Source organism: Cajanus cajan, chromosome 8 (assembly GCF_000230855.2).
Source record: "Cajanus cajan strain Asha chromosome 8, NIPB_CcT2T_4, whole genome shotgun sequence".
Taxonomy (NCBI): Eukaryota; Viridiplantae; Streptophyta; class Magnoliopsida; order Fabales; family Fabaceae; genus Cajanus; species Cajanus cajan.
Window position 1 is genome coordinate 6,118,700 of NC_138524.1, and position 16,898 is coordinate 6,135,597.

The 16,898-nt window shown below is 29.3% G+C and overlaps 2 protein-coding genes across 2 annotated transcripts; both read right to left on the bottom strand.

Annotated features, from left to right (window-relative positions):
- Window positions 1-1,789: 1,789 nt before the first annotated feature.
- On the bottom strand, window positions 1,790-3,564 carry LOC145950603 (senescence-associated protein 13-like). Its single transcript, XM_083061809.1, has 5 exons — window positions 3,388-3,564; window positions 2,839-3,046; window positions 2,484-2,703; window positions 2,288-2,394; window positions 1,790-2,146 (listed from the first exon to the last, which is right to left on the bottom strand). Exons 1-5 carry the CDS (start codon window positions 3,465-3,467, stop codon window positions 1,964-1,966), a joined length of 798 nt encoding a protein of 265 aa, XP_082917935.1. The 5' UTR covers window positions 3,468-3,564; the 3' UTR covers window positions 1,790-1,963.
- Window positions 3,565-6,916: 3,352 nt separating this feature from the next.
- Window positions 6,917-9,819, bottom strand: LOC145950602 (tropinone reductase homolog At5g06060-like). The gene is made up of 5 exons (XM_083061808.1): window positions 9,467-9,819; window positions 9,169-9,376; window positions 8,288-8,504; window positions 8,079-8,185; window positions 6,917-7,362 (listed from the first exon to the last, which is right to left on the bottom strand). The coding sequence occupies exons 1-5, from the start codon at window positions 9,670-9,672 to the stop codon at window positions 7,171-7,173; spliced, it is 930 nt and encodes a 309-aa protein (XP_082917934.1). The 5' UTR covers window positions 9,673-9,819; the 3' UTR covers window positions 6,917-7,170.
- Window positions 9,820-16,898: the final 7,079 nt, after the last annotated feature.

Consider the following 16,898-nt stretch of genomic DNA (forward strand, 5'->3'; position numbering starts at 1 on the left):
TATGACCGGTGAGTCATGGATGTGACGCATCTTGTTGCTTCCTTTTCTCATTCTTTTCTCGTTTTTTCTCATCTTGTCGCTTAAGATGAGTTATATTTATGAACTTGAGATAACTTTAGGATGATTAGGTTAAGGATAAGATCTAAGTATTAGTAATGATAAGGAAGTAATTGAGTTAATGTTCGATAATTATAATATGTTCTATTAATGATTTTGATTGAGGTGTTTTAATGGCGTGGCTTAGGATCATGATTCAGAATATTAGTATTGATACGAGAATGAGAGAGGATATTTGTGAATGAGTTATGATGAAAATACAAAATTATGTTTGTGAGACCTTTTGCATGAGACTTTGTGTTTGTATGCAATATGAGGTGTTTTTATGTGATGTGTGTGATATGAAATGTTTATGTATGATATGATAACCTTATATGTAATATGAGATGACAATGTGTAATATGAGAATAACACGATAATTATATATTTGCATGACATTGATGAGATGATGATGTGTATTCATGAGATTGATATGAAGATGATATTTTAAGCGAATAATACGAGTATGAGTTGAGTCTATGAGATGAAATAATGTATAGAGTCCAGTACGAATGACATAAATTATATGTATAAATTGTTTTATAATTGTACATGAGTATTAACCGCACATAAATATTAGTCTTTGGACAACCATACATGAGTATTAACTACATGAATATTAGCCTTTGGACAACTATACATAATTAGTATTAACCACATATGAGTATTGGCCTTCGGACAACCGTACATGAGTATTTGTTTTCAGACAACCTTATATGATTATTAGTCTTCAAGTGCGTAAATTGTAATTACTTATGTGGTTTGATATGTCTTTGTTGTTACTAGTAACTCTGAGATATTGTTTGGATTCTCAATATTAATTGTATATGTTATATGTTATGTATGTGACTTCCTGACCTTATCTCATATTGAGAGTTAGAGTGAGACATATCTCACTCGCTTTTGCTCTACTTATTGTTCTTATGTATGTTTTGTAAGAGGTTATTAGAATGATAATAATGTTAATGTTGAGATTTAGGCTTTAACATGTTTATGGATGAAACTCTAATAGGATGTGACATCGAAATTCATAGATTGAGATTTGTCATTTTGTTTACTTAGTTTATATTTCATCCTTTTTTGAAGCAATGTTAGTCCTTGAATTCAAGTATTGATTTTACGTAGTCACTTTGGTCTAGTCATTATTTTAGGGATATTTATATTTTTAACAAAATACTTAGACAAGTTCTTTTGTTTCATTAGTATTTATAAGTATAAATATGTGGAATAGAGAGTGTCACATAAATCAACACAAATTTCTCTTCCAATTTGATTTAAATTATTTACCTCGACTAAAATTTTGTGACCTCTCTTACTTTTTTTTTTTTAAATTCTCCTGACACTCCATATTAATAAGTAATTAGAAAATATATTGACACAAAATAAAATAAACTATTTAATATAATAAAAATAGAAAATAAAGAATAATTGATATTAATAAGCTTTTTTCATATATTAGATTAAAATTAGAACTCGTCTTTTTAATATGTTATACTTCGAATAATTTTTATTATCGGTTGAAAAACAAATTTTAGTAGAAAATAGGAGGATGAGTGAATAAATGAGTCACTAGTAGATTGAATTTGATCGGTAGGATATTAGTTGGGTTGAGTTATATTTCATTGAAACCCAAATAAATGTGAAGAGTGTATGCTAAAATTTTGGGAGTATTGCAATTTCATACAAAGTTAAGGAGATTATAAAGACGGGAGCTGACAAATGCAATTTCAAGCAATGTTTTTTAACAGGAACCCTCAACCATCCTAATTAACGTACGATACAAATTGAAACTAGGTAAGAGAGTACACTCTTTTATTAACTTTATTCTAGATATTGATATACTAATTACTAAGTAAAAGAGTGAAGCCTAGCTTATATAGAGGCCATTGACAGTGAAGCCGCCATCAACACAAATGGTCTGTCCTGTTATGTAAGAGGCTGCAGGTAAGCACAGAAACGCCACCAACGAAGCCACCTCCTCTCCCTCTCCAAACCGTCCAAGAGGAGTTCGTGGAATGTAAGCATCAACAATTTTTTCCTCTTTCAGAAACTGCAAAGTGCAAGCAAATAAATAATCATAACATGCCCTAAAAAATATACAATAATATCTTATATATAAAATTAACTTGTAAACGCCACTTATAACTCTATTTTAATACTAGTCAACTATAATAACATAACAGAATATCACCTCGGTAGCTGCAGGGGTTTTGATTACTCCCGGTGCAACGCAGTTAGTCCTTATGTTGTCTTTGGCCCATTCACATGCCAAATTTTTTGTCAGTTGGTTCATGGCTCCTGCATGTTCATTTGCATAAACACTTTAGTATTTTACATTTATCAGTTACTACTTACTTACTACCCTCACTAAACTCTTCCTTAATTACCTTTTGTTGCACTGTATACAGCGGATCCTAAATTTATTGATACCACACCACCTATGGAGGATATGAAAACGATGCTTGCAGCTTCGGAAGCTTTTAGGAGAGGATGTGCTAGCTGGCTTAGGTGGAAAGCAGATTGCAAATTCGTATTCACCACAAATGAGAAATCTTCCTCTGTGTAATCCAGCAGATCTTTCCATATGTTTGTTCCCACGTTGTTTACCTATATCCATTCATAAATGTAAACCTATTTATAATATGATGATAAAATATAAAATATTGGTAATTAAAAAATATTCTTTTAAAAGGATGGAAAAGTAACTTAAATCTGATGGCATTCAAATTATAAATTACTCACAAGGATATTGAGTTTGCCATTAAACTCGGAGGAGATTCTAGTTATGAGATTCTCTCTGTCTGCAGGAGATGCCACGTCACAGACCGAACCAGTAACTTTGTATCCTTTTGTGGCCCATTCATGCAAGGATTCTTTGAGTTGAGTTTCGTTCCGAGAGCAAGTGTGTACAATGGCCCCAAGCTGTGCCAACTCCTCCACGATAGCATATCTATGAGAGGAAAAATTTGTGAGAAAACAAAACAAGTCTCATGCATGACCCACTATTATTTTGTATAATTATTACTATATGATCGATACAACTTAACATGTTTGGCTTGCAATTTGTAGAAATTACCCAAAACAAGTTTCATGGTGAGAAACATGTCTGTTGTTGTTAATTGATAGTTGTGAAACAAGTAATTAATTTGAGTAACGAATGGACATTCAAATTATAAGTAGTATATAATATATGTAGTAAGAATTAACGTTTAAAAAATGAAATGAATAAATGTGAAAGAAGAAGGAAATTAAGAAGGTAAAATCATGAGTGCAAAGATAGTAAGTAGTAACCCGATTCCTTTGGATCCACCGGTGACGAGAGCTGTCATCCCTTGTAAAGACCACCTGCTGCTAATGTTTGTTTGAGCCATTTCTCTTCAATCAAGGATCAACCTCTAAAATGTACGACAATAATATCTTCTGTGTAGGCTGCTTAAGCTTATAATTAACCTCTTTGCTTTTCCATGCTTTAAAACAAGTTGCTGTTGTTTTATTCATATCTTTCAATGAGGTGGACCCCGATTATCATGGTTGAAAATAAAAATTTCCCTTTACATTTCTTCTTTTTAGTTTTTACTTTACCTTTTCTTTTTTAAAAATTGGAAACAAAATGATAGGATAAAATACACTTACAATAATTTGTACAACTAACATACACAAGAAATACAAAAAAAATATTAATCTTAAAGACAAAAAAATGTGAATATAGACGGGATGACAGTGTGATAGGATGCTTTTATATTTTAATAAGTGTAAACATATATATTAATAACTTCAAGATTATAAAAAAAATTAAAAATAAAATTATGTTATTAATTAATATAAATATCTAAGTTTAATTATTATTAAATTAAATTTAAATTTAGATGACATAAATCTTAACAACATCCCCTCAAAAAAAAATAGTAACGACATATTTCTTTAATTTTTTTTTTAAGTTCAATTAAGATAGATGTGAAATCGCAGAAATGTATTAAGTATTAATTTGTTTATATAAGATTTTTCTTCCTTTGACATTGCAAAACGAAATTCGTTCTCTCTTTTAAAAATGTCAAGTTTAGAAAATAATTTTGTTAACAATTAATGAATTTACATATTGAGAGTAAAATCCATTGAAGGAATAGGAGATATTATGTTAGTGGAACTTATATAATTTTTTTTTTATTGACAAAAGCAATCAAAAGACTGATTTATGAATCAGCTTATGTCAATGAATCAGTAAGAATTTGTTAATCACAACATACAAATATAATAAAACTATATCCATAAAAGTTCGGAGTGTATTGTACACTTTTTTTTTTCTTTCCTTTTTTGTTTTTTTTTTTTATAAAATCGAAAATATAATGAAATTACCTGTGTAAGACACTAAGACCACAAAGAAGTAATTAATGATCGTCAAAAATCTAATCAATTTTAAAATTTGCCAATGGGAAAATCAAACTCTTCGATTTACGTAAGATTATTATATGAGATTGATGTAGTGTAAATATTTTAATTTATACTATCAATTAATTGATTATCACTATATATATATAATTTTTTAAATATTTATTACAAAATTAATAATATTACTTTATAATAATCTATAACATAAAATTAAATTTTCTATAGTGCGTGGGCTCAAAGTATTCACTATAAAAGTTTAATCATTATATGATATTATTTATGCATATACTCCGTCAAAGAACATTTTTTCTAAATCTAATGAAAACATTTACACTTTAACATAAATATCAGTAAAATAGTGGTCTTTATGAAAAAAATGACATGATTGTGATTGATTATTATATAAAGCATTTGTGTTTATGAAGCCTTCTAACTTTTCTTTATGCATCTTTGTTCAGCCATGCATCTAAAACAAAACACAAAACCAGGATGTATTTAGACAGAAGACGTGATAATGACTAATGAGTGGGGCAGACGTTTGAAAAAAAAAAAAGAATACTTATCTTTGTCCTCCGTCGTCATTCATGATTAAACATTGAATAGTGTAAAGTTATATTAAAATATTTTGAAAATAAAATAATCAAGAAAATTGTTTGAAATTTTATAAATTATCCCAGTTATTATATAGAAATTCTACTATGATGATGACAATGAGGATTATTCTAACTATTACGCCAACCTAATAGTTCGTACCCATTTTATACCGTTGGTGATACATAAAATAAATATTAATATATATTTTATTTGTAATATTAAATTAACGTTATATATACATATACATATATATTTAAAAATATATATAAATGTTTAATTATTTTTATTATTATTCATTTTTAACATAATATAAAATTACTGACAGCGTAATAATAAATAAAAAATTATATCGGTATAATTTCATATTTCTTATAATTAAATTCAAATCATGACGGCTATTTCACTAAACGTCTAAATCACCTCCTTGGTAAATTAATTAAATTTCCTGTTCGGAATCTGAATCCCAGCTTAATGACTTTTCATTGCGAATCTTTCTAGCGCCACTCTACTAATGTTGCATTTTGGAACAATTCAAAATTGAGTTTTCCTTTGCTTGGATATGACATAGGTGATTACAGAATAATGTTTACTTTTAAAAACAATTTAACTTTTTTTTATATATAATTATAAGTAATAAATCAATGTACCAAAAAAAAAAAGTTACATTTGACTTGGCCTCATGGCAACTACCAAATAAAATCAATGAAATGATGACCTTATCTTTAAGTTATTAACTCGTTAGGTTTTAAGTTTTATGGATGAAATAATATGGTTAAAAAAGTTAAATTTTTTCAAAGATTATTCATTAACAAAATTGATAAATATTATACTTTAACAACATAGTTATTAAAAAATTATGTTTTGAATTAATACATGTATGTGTGAATTTAAACTTTACATCACTATTAATAATAAAAAATGACATTGTATACATAAATTTTTTTATAGAAGTTGAGACATTAAAAATAATTGTTCTAGTGTGTTTAAAAAGTCTTATATTACTTAAAAATTTATATTACGGATAGTTTATAAATATTTTTTCTTCTTTAATCATCGAGATGTCTTTCAAGAATAAAATCATAATAGTTTAATAAGTATCAAAATAAATAATTTTTTTGAATATGATAATCTTTCCTAGAGTTGCTCCGCCTACCGGAACACTTAAGGGAGCTCCTGTGTCAATCACTTCCATTCCTCTCATTAGACCATCTGTAACACTCATAGCTACAGTTCTAACTCGATTATTTCCTAATAATTGCTATACTTCACAAGTTATGTTAATTTGTTGATATTACTTTAAAAGTCTTATATCACTTAATAATTAAAGTTACTAGTAAGACTTATGATCGAAACATCAACAATTATTAAAAAGAGTAATATAATAAATTTTTGCATTACTATTTTATATATACTATTCGTTATTTACCAAACAATATATAAAACAAAAAATTATCTAATAATCTAACTTGTGTTTATTCTCTTAGCATAATATTTATCAAACCTATCCATATGTTGTGTGTGATACACAATAAGGACCTATCCATATGTTGTGTGTGTTACACAATAAGGACTTTATTTAGGCAGAGTAAATAACAAATTCTAACGCTCTTTGAGATCATAAATATAAAATGTAACCTTTATTTTTATTACAATCTCTTTGTTTTTTTTTCACCTTGAAACCCAGAAAAAAAGAGTTTTGGGAAGATATAGATGTAGGAAAAAAAATTATCATGTTCTAATATGAGTCTATGCAATAATTTCTCCTAAAAGACAATTTTTGTCTAAACTGGCATAAATCAAGACCAAGTAGATCAGTAAATTTTTAGGTTACAGCTATGAATTAAAAAAATTACTGGAAATCTTCCATTAGATAGCACGGCCATATATTGTGATTTAGTACACAAAAAAATTACATTAGCAGACTACAAAATCTTGGAAGTGCCTATCAGGGGTTGGTCGACTTTTGGTGTGGCCTAAAAGTTCAGAATAATTGGAATTTGACAGAGAAGTAGAGAACCAAGCCAAATGCTCCACATGAATGGCAGTTGGAGAGGAAAATTGGTGAGGGTGCATGATATAAGCTGCATGCAACTCTTAGAACTGTGTTGTTGGGTAGAAACCATTCACGGACATTCCTCCATCAATACATATAATCTGGCCAGTGATGTATGACGATGCTGGCAAGCAAAGAAAGGCAACAAGAGAAGAGACTTCTTCTGGATCTCCTAGGCGCCTAAGAGGAGTTCTTGAGTACACTTCTTCCAGATAGTCTTTGTTGCTGAGCACCTAAAAACAAGAGGGTAAAAGTCAGATAATGGAGCACTACTGACTAATGTTTGAATTTTTCACAAGTTAATATGCAGCACCAATTTTAGGTGATTGATTTCTATGCCAGGAAAATGCAATTTTTCACGAGTTAAGGACTAGGGATGGTTTACTGATCTTTTATTCCTGATCAAATCCAGGATGGTCCAATTATGAGAAGAGTGTCTTAAAAATCCTATCCTTGGATAATTGGAAGGTAGTAAGAATCTATTATGTTTCTGTTTCTGCCATTTCGATGCAAATCATCAATGAGATGTAATATATGCGTGTGGAGGAGTTACTGTTCCAGAGGACTGACTGGATTCAAGATAAGTAGGTGGTTTAGTAATTCACCAGAAAATAGACTTGTTACAATCTACCTAAGAGGGCACTTCAGCAGGAAGAATTAAGGAAAGAGATTATGCATATTTACCAAGTACCAAGATGTAGGATCAATTCTGTTCCGTTGAAATAGAAACTTACAAAGGGAATGGAAGATTTAAAAATGGGAGGAGGTGTATTTCCTAGTAATTTCAAATCTGTTCTGTTTCAGAATAAGTTTTTCAAGCACTCAACCAAATTTTTCAACAAAAAATGTAGAAAAAGTGATGCTATTGCTATACCATTCATGGTACTAATTAGTGTCATAGGCAGCTCATTCTAACAAATGGTTACAGGATAAAACGGAAGAAAATTACCTGCTCTACCATTGAAGTTCTGATGTACCAAGGTGCCACCGCATTACTCCTTATATTGTCTTTTGCCCACTCACAAGCTAGATTTCTTGTAAGTTGATTTATTGCGCCTGTTAACCAGAAAACAAACAAATCTTCAAAATTCCATAAACTCTTCAACATCATAGCACTTGTTAAGCAAGCTGCAATACAGCATTGAGAAGGTAAATTACCTTTCGTAGCTCCTTGAACAGACATCAACTTCAGTGAGACAAAACCAGAAACAGACGAGATAAACACAACACTTCCCATTCCCGATGCTTTCAAAAGTGGATATGCAAGTTGGCATATATGAAAGACGGATCCCAGATTGGTATCAATAAGAGTGGAATACTCTGTACTTGTGAAGTCTGTCATTGGTTTCCGAATGTTTGTCCCCACATTGTTTATCTATACATCAAACTGATAGGGTTACTACAAATAAAGAGGGTTACTAATCCAGAGTGAACCTCAAAGCAATCCAGAACAACGAAAAATGCATATTTTGACCCTTGATAGCATTGGGGGGAAAATGAACACAATAGTTATAATTATGAACGTGAAACACACCCTCTCCCATTGCAAAGTTAGACAAATGTAAGTGGTCTAATAATGACTCGTTAATGAGTGGTTTAATAAGTCCAACAACAATTACTAAAATAGGCTATAATATCATCTTATGATTTGAGTTTGGGATTAACTTAATCTTAAAAGCTAGCAGTGAGGATTATTCCCTATTTATATACATTATTTTAGTTATATTATTAACCAATGCTAAATCTCCCTTGATAGCATGGGGAAAAATGAACGTAAGAGTCATGATTATCAACATGAAACACCCCCTCCCCTCAAGAGTTACAAGATTGAACATATGCAGATAGTCTCATAATGGCTCGATAAGGAATTGGTTCAATAGGTCCAACAATAACTATTAAAATAGACTCAAATCATTTTATGATGAGTTTGGGATTGACTTAACCTTAAAAGCTAATTATAAAATGAAGATTGTTATGCACTTATATACATTATTTCAATCATATTACTTATCAATGTTAGATCTGGAACAACAACTTACAAGGATGTTGAGTTTCCCATGGAAGAGAGAGGAAACAGACTGCATAAGCACCTCCCTCTGGTGAGGAACTGAGACATCACAAACTGAGCCAGTGACCTCAAAACCCGAAGCATTCCATTTCTCAAGGCACTTATTGAGATCGTGCTCGTTCCTGGCACAAGTATGCACTCTGGCTCCAAACCCCGTCAATTCCTCCACAATGGCGTGCCTTTACAGTACCCCACAAAAAATCACAAGTTAAAATGAGGATGAGGTGAAAAGGGTGAGAAATAGAAATTGAAAAATGAAATGTTGGTACCCTATTCCGCGAGTTCCACCAGTGACGAGAGCTGTCATGCCCTGAAGAGTCCATCTATGCTGTTTGGACTCGCTCCTAATGCAATTGTTGGACAGTGATTTTCTTCTTCCGTGGTTGAAAATGAAAGAGGTGGTGGCTGGAGAATCAGTGCGGTTTGAGGGTAATGGAAGAGTAGCAATTGGATTTATGAGGGAAGATTGGTGCATTTTGTTCTAATCATGCGACTAACAATTTTCTTTTAAGGTAATATAATGTTCCATTACATTATTCAGAGGGCTCTGTGTGGTGCATGGATTGAGAAAAGCCCTAATGCATCCTATTCATCTCCTTAGAGGGAAGTTTTGAGGCAAGACAATGGACATGGAAAGGGAAGTCTTGTCAAATAAAAAAAAAAAAAAAACAATACTGTATTTAAACATAAATTAATATAAAATTGAAGATTATTAATTTTTTGTAAAATTATTTTAATTACATTTTTTATTAATTAATCGATGATATAAATTTTTTACATAATATATCAAAATTAAATTCTAATTTTATATAAAAATCTCATAAATCTTTTACATGAGTTTTTTTTAATATAAAAGCAGAATTTTAAGTTCGATATATTATTTCTAAAAAAATATATTAATTACTATTCACATTCATGAAAAAAAAATTATAAATTTTCAAATACTCCCTAAATATTGTTTATTAAGTATTAACAGGAAAAAAAAACACTAAATACCAATCATATTGTTCTTTTATGTTAATGATGAAGCTCATTGTGAATATTTTAATCTTGAAGATTTTTACTATCAAATGGAAAAACTTTGTCCTGGATGCGCAAAAACAAATTAGACACATTAGTGAAGAGAGTGAGAGGGATAGAACCATGTTGGCGTGTACAAGACTGTGGGCTGATACAGCTAAAATGTTGCTACATGGAGGACTTCACTTGTAAATTTAGTAGCAATCTAAATCTAGGATATTTGTAGAGTGTAATTAATCTGCTTAATCTTAATCCTATGAGAGATTATATACTTGTATTTGGAATTATTAAAATTCTCAATTCTTTAAAGATACTTTTCAAATATTCTCATATAAATACATCTAACCTTATTTATTAGACCATTATCTTAACTAAGCTGGTAATCGACATAATCATCTACATATGCACGTCGAGAATAATTTACTCTAGTTAGTTGAGTCCTCAAGGTAGAAAAATATCTAAATTGGGCCCATTATGCCCCATGTATTCATTGTTCATGTTGATTCTTTAGTTTATTGTTAAGCATCTGAACTCATTTTGGTGTCATTTTTTTCTTAATAAAAGTATTTAGCCCAAATATATTATTTGTATTTGAGAAAATAGTCTATGTATCAATTGTAAAGAGATTTTTTATTTTTTTTATAATGTTTTTGTTGGACCCACTCGAAAAACTACAAACAAGTCGAAACAATCATGTAGATTCCTCGAAAAATGATATGAAGATGGACACCTTCTAGTGACAAATATTCGAGATCGAGAAGAGTTGTGCTCGAAAACTAGTAAAAGTGTAGTACCAATGGTCACATGAAGGTGGTCAAACGTCTAAATCGAGAAGTTAACATATGTGAGGACAGGTAGGTCGAGAGGTTAATATGAACGTGGGAGGACGGTTAAAGGAAGTTATAACTCAAGACCACGTAGCAAGCATAGTGGATAGCAGTTATGAGTTAGAGGTGTACGTGCACAAAATTAACCGCTCTTGATTGCTCTATAAATACAAGGATTACGGACCGTAACAGAGGTCGGAAAAACTCATACTTGAATTAACTTCTGAAGCACTCTCTGCCTACACATACATATGGCTTTCGTGCACAAGATCGTTTTTTGGTATGACTGACTCTCGGCCACTCTTCTTTTACTTTTTAGGAGTAGAATTAGCATAGTTCTCTTATTTATTTCCTTTAATCACGTAGTTATATTACTTTGATATTGTAACTCTGGAACATTATGCAAGTTGAACCATAGTTTTAAAAACCGGACCGGTCATCGAACCGGTTAAGGTACTGGGTCAGTGGGTCAAAGGTTGAACCGGTGGGTCACTAGTTGAACCGCATGACTCGATTTTTATTTATTTTTATTAAAAAGTATTCATATTAAATATATTTTATACTTATAAATTTTAATAAATTCATATCTTATTTTAAATTTCAATTTTTCTATCTTATTTAAAATTATTTTTATTTTTATTTTGTAAAAAAATACATAAAAAAATTACATGTTAAACGGTATATTAATACAAATTAAAAATATAAATAATATGTACATATATAATATGCTTGCAATTAATATCATAAAATAATATATGTAATATTTACATAGATATTGCATTATTAAATATATAATTTAAAATTAATAATATACTATAAAAGTTATTTAAGTTGTATATATTGCAAACAAATATATTAGAATAAGTAGTCATTGTTATATTTAATAAGATTCCTTGCTTTTTCATTAAGAGATTCAATTTTCATTATTATTTTTGTGATTTATGGTCCCTTAAAAAAAAAAAAAAGTGGTTGAACTGGTTTGACCCACCGGTTCACCAGTTGAACCGGAAAATTGACCGGTTCAATCCGGTTTGAAACGGGTCGACTGCATAACCGATCCAACTTCAGATTCGGACCGGCTGGACCACCGGTTCCCGGTCCAACCGGTCCGACCGGCCGAGTCGGTCCGGGTTTTAAAACACTGAGTTGAACTATGATTTGTATTGCAAGTATCTTAATTATTCATTCTGTTCATCTTAGCATTTATATGTGTGAAAATTATTGCTTGTTAATTATAGAAGAATCTTTAGAAACAAGTAATTACTAAAGTTGTTCACTCCTTTTCCTGTTCTTAAATCACAAATCCTAAATTGAAACCATTTACGTGCTAGTTCGAGTAAAAAGAACCCTTAAACGACGTTTTTCACCGTAAACAGTTTTCCAACTAAAAATTGTCTATTGACTTGTATAAAAATCATTAGAAAGTTATATATAGAGTGTGTGTTTAAATTATAATTAAAAAATTGAATTAAATTCAATTTAATTTCTCAAATTAGCTTTCAAATAAAAGTAATATCTTTCTAACTTTTATTTCAATTAAGATTTATTTATAATTTATATTTAATTAAAAAAATTGTCAAACATATAAACATTATATTCAAGTTCAGTTTAGAGCCGTTAAAGTGAGTTTCGACTCGTGGGTCAACTTAACCCACCTTGAAAATAGGTCAGGTTGGACCAAAACATTGAAAAAAAATTCATAATGAGTCAAAAATTATAATTCGACTCACTTTCGACTTGGTCCATATGGGTTGAACCCATAATGAACTGGACTGTTCACCTAACTCTACTTACTCTCCTATCAACTCAACTTACTAACAACCTGCTTAACCATTTATTATTATATATGAATTATTTTAAAAAGATATGATTATTTTTTGTAAATAAAGATAAAGTCAATGTTAAATAACATGAAATTGCTATAAATTTATCTACTCAAGCTTCCAATAAAATTTAATATTAATGAATAATCACTCTCATGAAAAGATTTATATTTATATTTTTTGATTATTTAAAGTTGTACACTTTTTAATTTAAATTTAATATTATATGCATGATATTTAGTTTGACAATTTTTATTTTAGATTAGAGATTATTTTAGATTGAAATTTATTTTAAATTAAAAAAAATTAGGTGGGTTGGTGGGTTAACCCGTTTAGCTCATCAATCTATAATGGACCGGGTCAATTAAAAAATTTTGAAGCTTAAAAATGGTGGACCAAACCGAATCAATACACTTTTTAAATGGATTGAGGTGAATCAGGTCAAACAAGTCGGTTGACTCATTTTGAACTCTAATTTTACATCATAAGTGTATAGTCAGCAATTAAACTCTTAAAGCTATTTTCTTATGTCTTTCATATTGTCTACATGAATTCTCTTCATTTTCTAGTATGAGATAATGGGAAATATCAACTGCTGATTTGGTCATCGAATCCATCGAATTAAGCTGCAACGTTAGAAAATGGTTCGCCTGTTCGGGTTTCGACTTTGGATCGATCACTGGAAATTGAAGTAGGAGAACAAGGTGGACAGTGTTGTATACATTGTCGTGTTATTATATATATTATTAAGATTAATAGCCATGCGTATGCATGTATATATTGTATGATGTATCGTATACGGTATACCCAACGTTCTAAGTTTCTCTTTCTTCTTTATTTGCAGCTGCATTGATCGGGTATGACTAGCTCCTCCATATGTCCAAGTCCAACTGGCTTAATGCCTTTGTGGTTTCCAACTGGAAGATGTTCATGAATCAATGAATCATGATCGTGGCTACGTTACGTACGTACATATGTTTTATGTTCATTGTGTCGGTTTGGTACAACCAAGAGAAGATTATTTCCTCTTCCAGCTACGAATACCCTGGTTCTTTTTATTGTTTCCTTTTTGCATCTGCATTGCCCCAAGCAACAATACCAAGTCAACTTCAAATTTAATCTTCAGGACGGCTAAACATGCACACGTTGGAAACTTTGTTTTTTATATATATATATTTATATAAATAGAAGACTGTGTTGGACTAGAGAGACTATATGGAAACACCAATATGCATGGAATTATAAAATAATTTACGATTATTACTATAATCACTTCTCCATATTTTCAACATATATATTATATAAACCAGGACTTTAGTTTTATTTCAAGATTCATCTAGAGACTTTAATTAATTTGAAGATTCGAGAAACATTGGAAAGCACTAATCGGGTTCACATAAAGTTATATTTAAAAATAAAATTAATAAGATTGTGTTGGAAACATTTTTTTAATAAAATATTTCTAATTTTAATTTCTTAATCTGTATCATAAAAGTAATTATATAAGGCAGAATCCATCCAATAAGTTAATTGTTAAGTATTTGTTTGTATAATTTTAATTAAGTGGTTTTGAACAAAGGTTTAATTAGCTCATATGGTTAAGCAGTTCGTGATTCGCTGTAAACTCATAGTTTTACTTCTTCTTTCTTTCTTTTTTTTTTTCTAAATAAAACTAACCAGTTTTAATACAGGACAGGGATAAATAAAATATTCAAAAATTTCTGACTATTTTATAAATCAAATGGTCATATTCTAGATGATTGCGTGATTCCTAAGATAATAACCTTTTCATTTTGAGAGAGAAACTTATCTAATTTGATACAAATATTACTTTTCTTTCTTCCGTCCATTTAGCTCATCTAAAGAGAAAAAGAATTTTTATTAGAAAATAAAGTATATTAATCACTGTTATTAAAAAATTAACAATAAATATCATAATAAATTTTAAATTTAATTATACATGTATTTATTTTTCTCATGATTTTCAATCATTAATTCTTTTAGTTAACAATTATTATTACACTTTATCTTCTAAAATATAGATTTCACTTTAAAGGAGACAAATCCTTCCTCCACAGCTCACAATAATTTTCACTTTGAAAAAAACATTTATCTAGAGGTGTACAACAAATTTAAATCAATCCACAACCAAATTGATCCATATTAAAAAGTATGATTCATTTTAAGAAAAAATTCAAACTGACCCATTTTGTAAAATCGGTTCAATTATCTGATCTATTTTTTATAAAATAGATCCATTTGGTTTAATTTGATATTTTTTAAAAATAAATTCATATATAAGTATAAAATAAATAACCGAACCACACCACACCAATCAAATTTTAAAAAAAATATAATTTATATTTTTAAAAATCAAACCAATTTACATTATAAAAAAAATGATTTGATTAATTGATCTAGTTTTATAAAATGGATCGCTTCGATTTGATTTGAATTTTTTAAAAATGTAATTCATGAACACTCCTACATTTGTCATCTTTGTTTTAGCTTTCTTGATTCATGCTTTATGATTAGAAAAAATTTAGAGGGTTAATGGTTTTAAAACCATCCACATTTAAAAAAAACAATAATGGTAGATAAGTTTCAAAAGTATGCATATGTTTTTTTTAATCCATAATAATGGTAGATAAAAGATGACACTTCATAATTACTAGGTGGGGTTAATGACATGTTGAAAATTCTCAAATCAAGTATCACGTACTATCACTTAGTGGTTAATCGAAACTTAACACTGTTCAATTTGATTCAATGATATATTGGAGATCTCTTTAGACCAAATATCATTATCCATTAAGAGGTTAGCCAAAGTTAAGTTGGGCATAGCTTGACATATATAGGACTTTACTTGTTAAAGTTCAAAGTTAATAAAAGCTCATATGAGAAATTTTACCTTAAAAATTTTTTTTAGTAGATATATGTAGTAAATACCATTTGTATCTTATACTATATTTGTGTAAACTCAATATATATATATATATATATAATTAATATCAGCTAACATCATTTCATTTTAAAATAAATACTTACTCATGCTTTAAATTATAATAATTTTTACAATCCAAACTCTATTTATTCAACAGACAGATTTAGAGACCGAATACGTTCTGTCACTAAAGAGTTTAATTTAGATATGGATTTAGAGACCATATTTGTAGTCTCTAATAAATCGGTCTCTAATAGTCAAAGTTTATGAACTATTTTGTGTCTAATTGAAATGAAATTAGAAAATGATTTTTCGTTATTTATTTATAAACTCAAATTTTGATCTATTTAAAATATAATTAGAACATACGTTTATAATTGCTAATTAACCTTTTCAGAGTTTTTTTACGGTCTCTAATATAAATGTAAATGTAATTAGAAACCCATAATTTAGTCTATAACAAAAATTTAATTATAAACTGGTTTTTCAGTCGTTAACAACCTATTTTAAAGATGATTTTTCTGAATAATTATTTTTTTTTACAATCCAAACTCTGTTTATCTATATATATATATATATATATATATATATATATATATATATATATATATATATATATAATCTCTTATAACCCAAAATCTGCTTGTGAATACGAAAATCATTACTTCTTTTCTGGAAAAAAAAAATCTTTACAATATCAACTACATAAGAAAATTTACTTTAAAGTAGTAATATACACGGCGTAAATTTACGTCGGGGATTTTTCCAGACCGACGTAAAAAGGGGCAAAATCATGCCACAAATTTACGTCGGACGTGGCCTTGTCCGACGTAAATTTACGTCGGTCATTGCAAGGCCCGACGTAAATTTACGTCGGACAACGCCATGTCCGACGTAAATTGTGGCAGTTTTTTTTTAAAAACGTTTGTAAATTGATATACCCAACACCTGCATATAAATATAATCCAGAATACCAAATCTAAACCAGGCAGTCCAGAATCGAAATTCAAATTGTATTTCAAAATTGACACTAGGACACAAAGGGTGTTTTACGTCGTGTATTTTGACCCTTTTACGTCGGAAAAGG

Bases quoted from the DNA above. Each gene is read 5' to 3' on its own strand.
- LOC145950602 (XM_083061808.1), bottom strand. From the start codon at position 9,672: ATGCACCAATCTTCCCTCATAAATCCAATTGCTACTCTTCCATTACCC. The intron at 8,505-9,168 runs GTAAGTTGTTGT...TTTGATGTATAG, and splicing joins ATGGGAAACTCAACATCCTT to ATAAACAATGTGGGGACAAA. The intron at 7,363-8,078 runs GTAATTTTCTTC...TCTTGTTTTTAG, and splicing joins GAACTTCAATGGTAGAGCAG to GTGCTCAGCAACAAAGACTA.
- LOC145950603 (XM_083061809.1), bottom strand. From the start codon at position 3,467: ATGGCTCAAACAAACATTAGCAGCAGGTGGTCTTTACAAGGGATGACA. The intron at 2,395-2,483 runs GTAATTAAGGAA...ATGAACATGCAG, and splicing joins TGTATACAGTGCAACAAAAG to GAGCCATGAACCAACTGACA. The intron at 2,147-2,287 runs GTGATATTCTGT...TGCACTTTGCAG, and splicing joins AAACCCCTGCAGCTACCGAG to TTTCTGAAAGAGGAAAAAAT.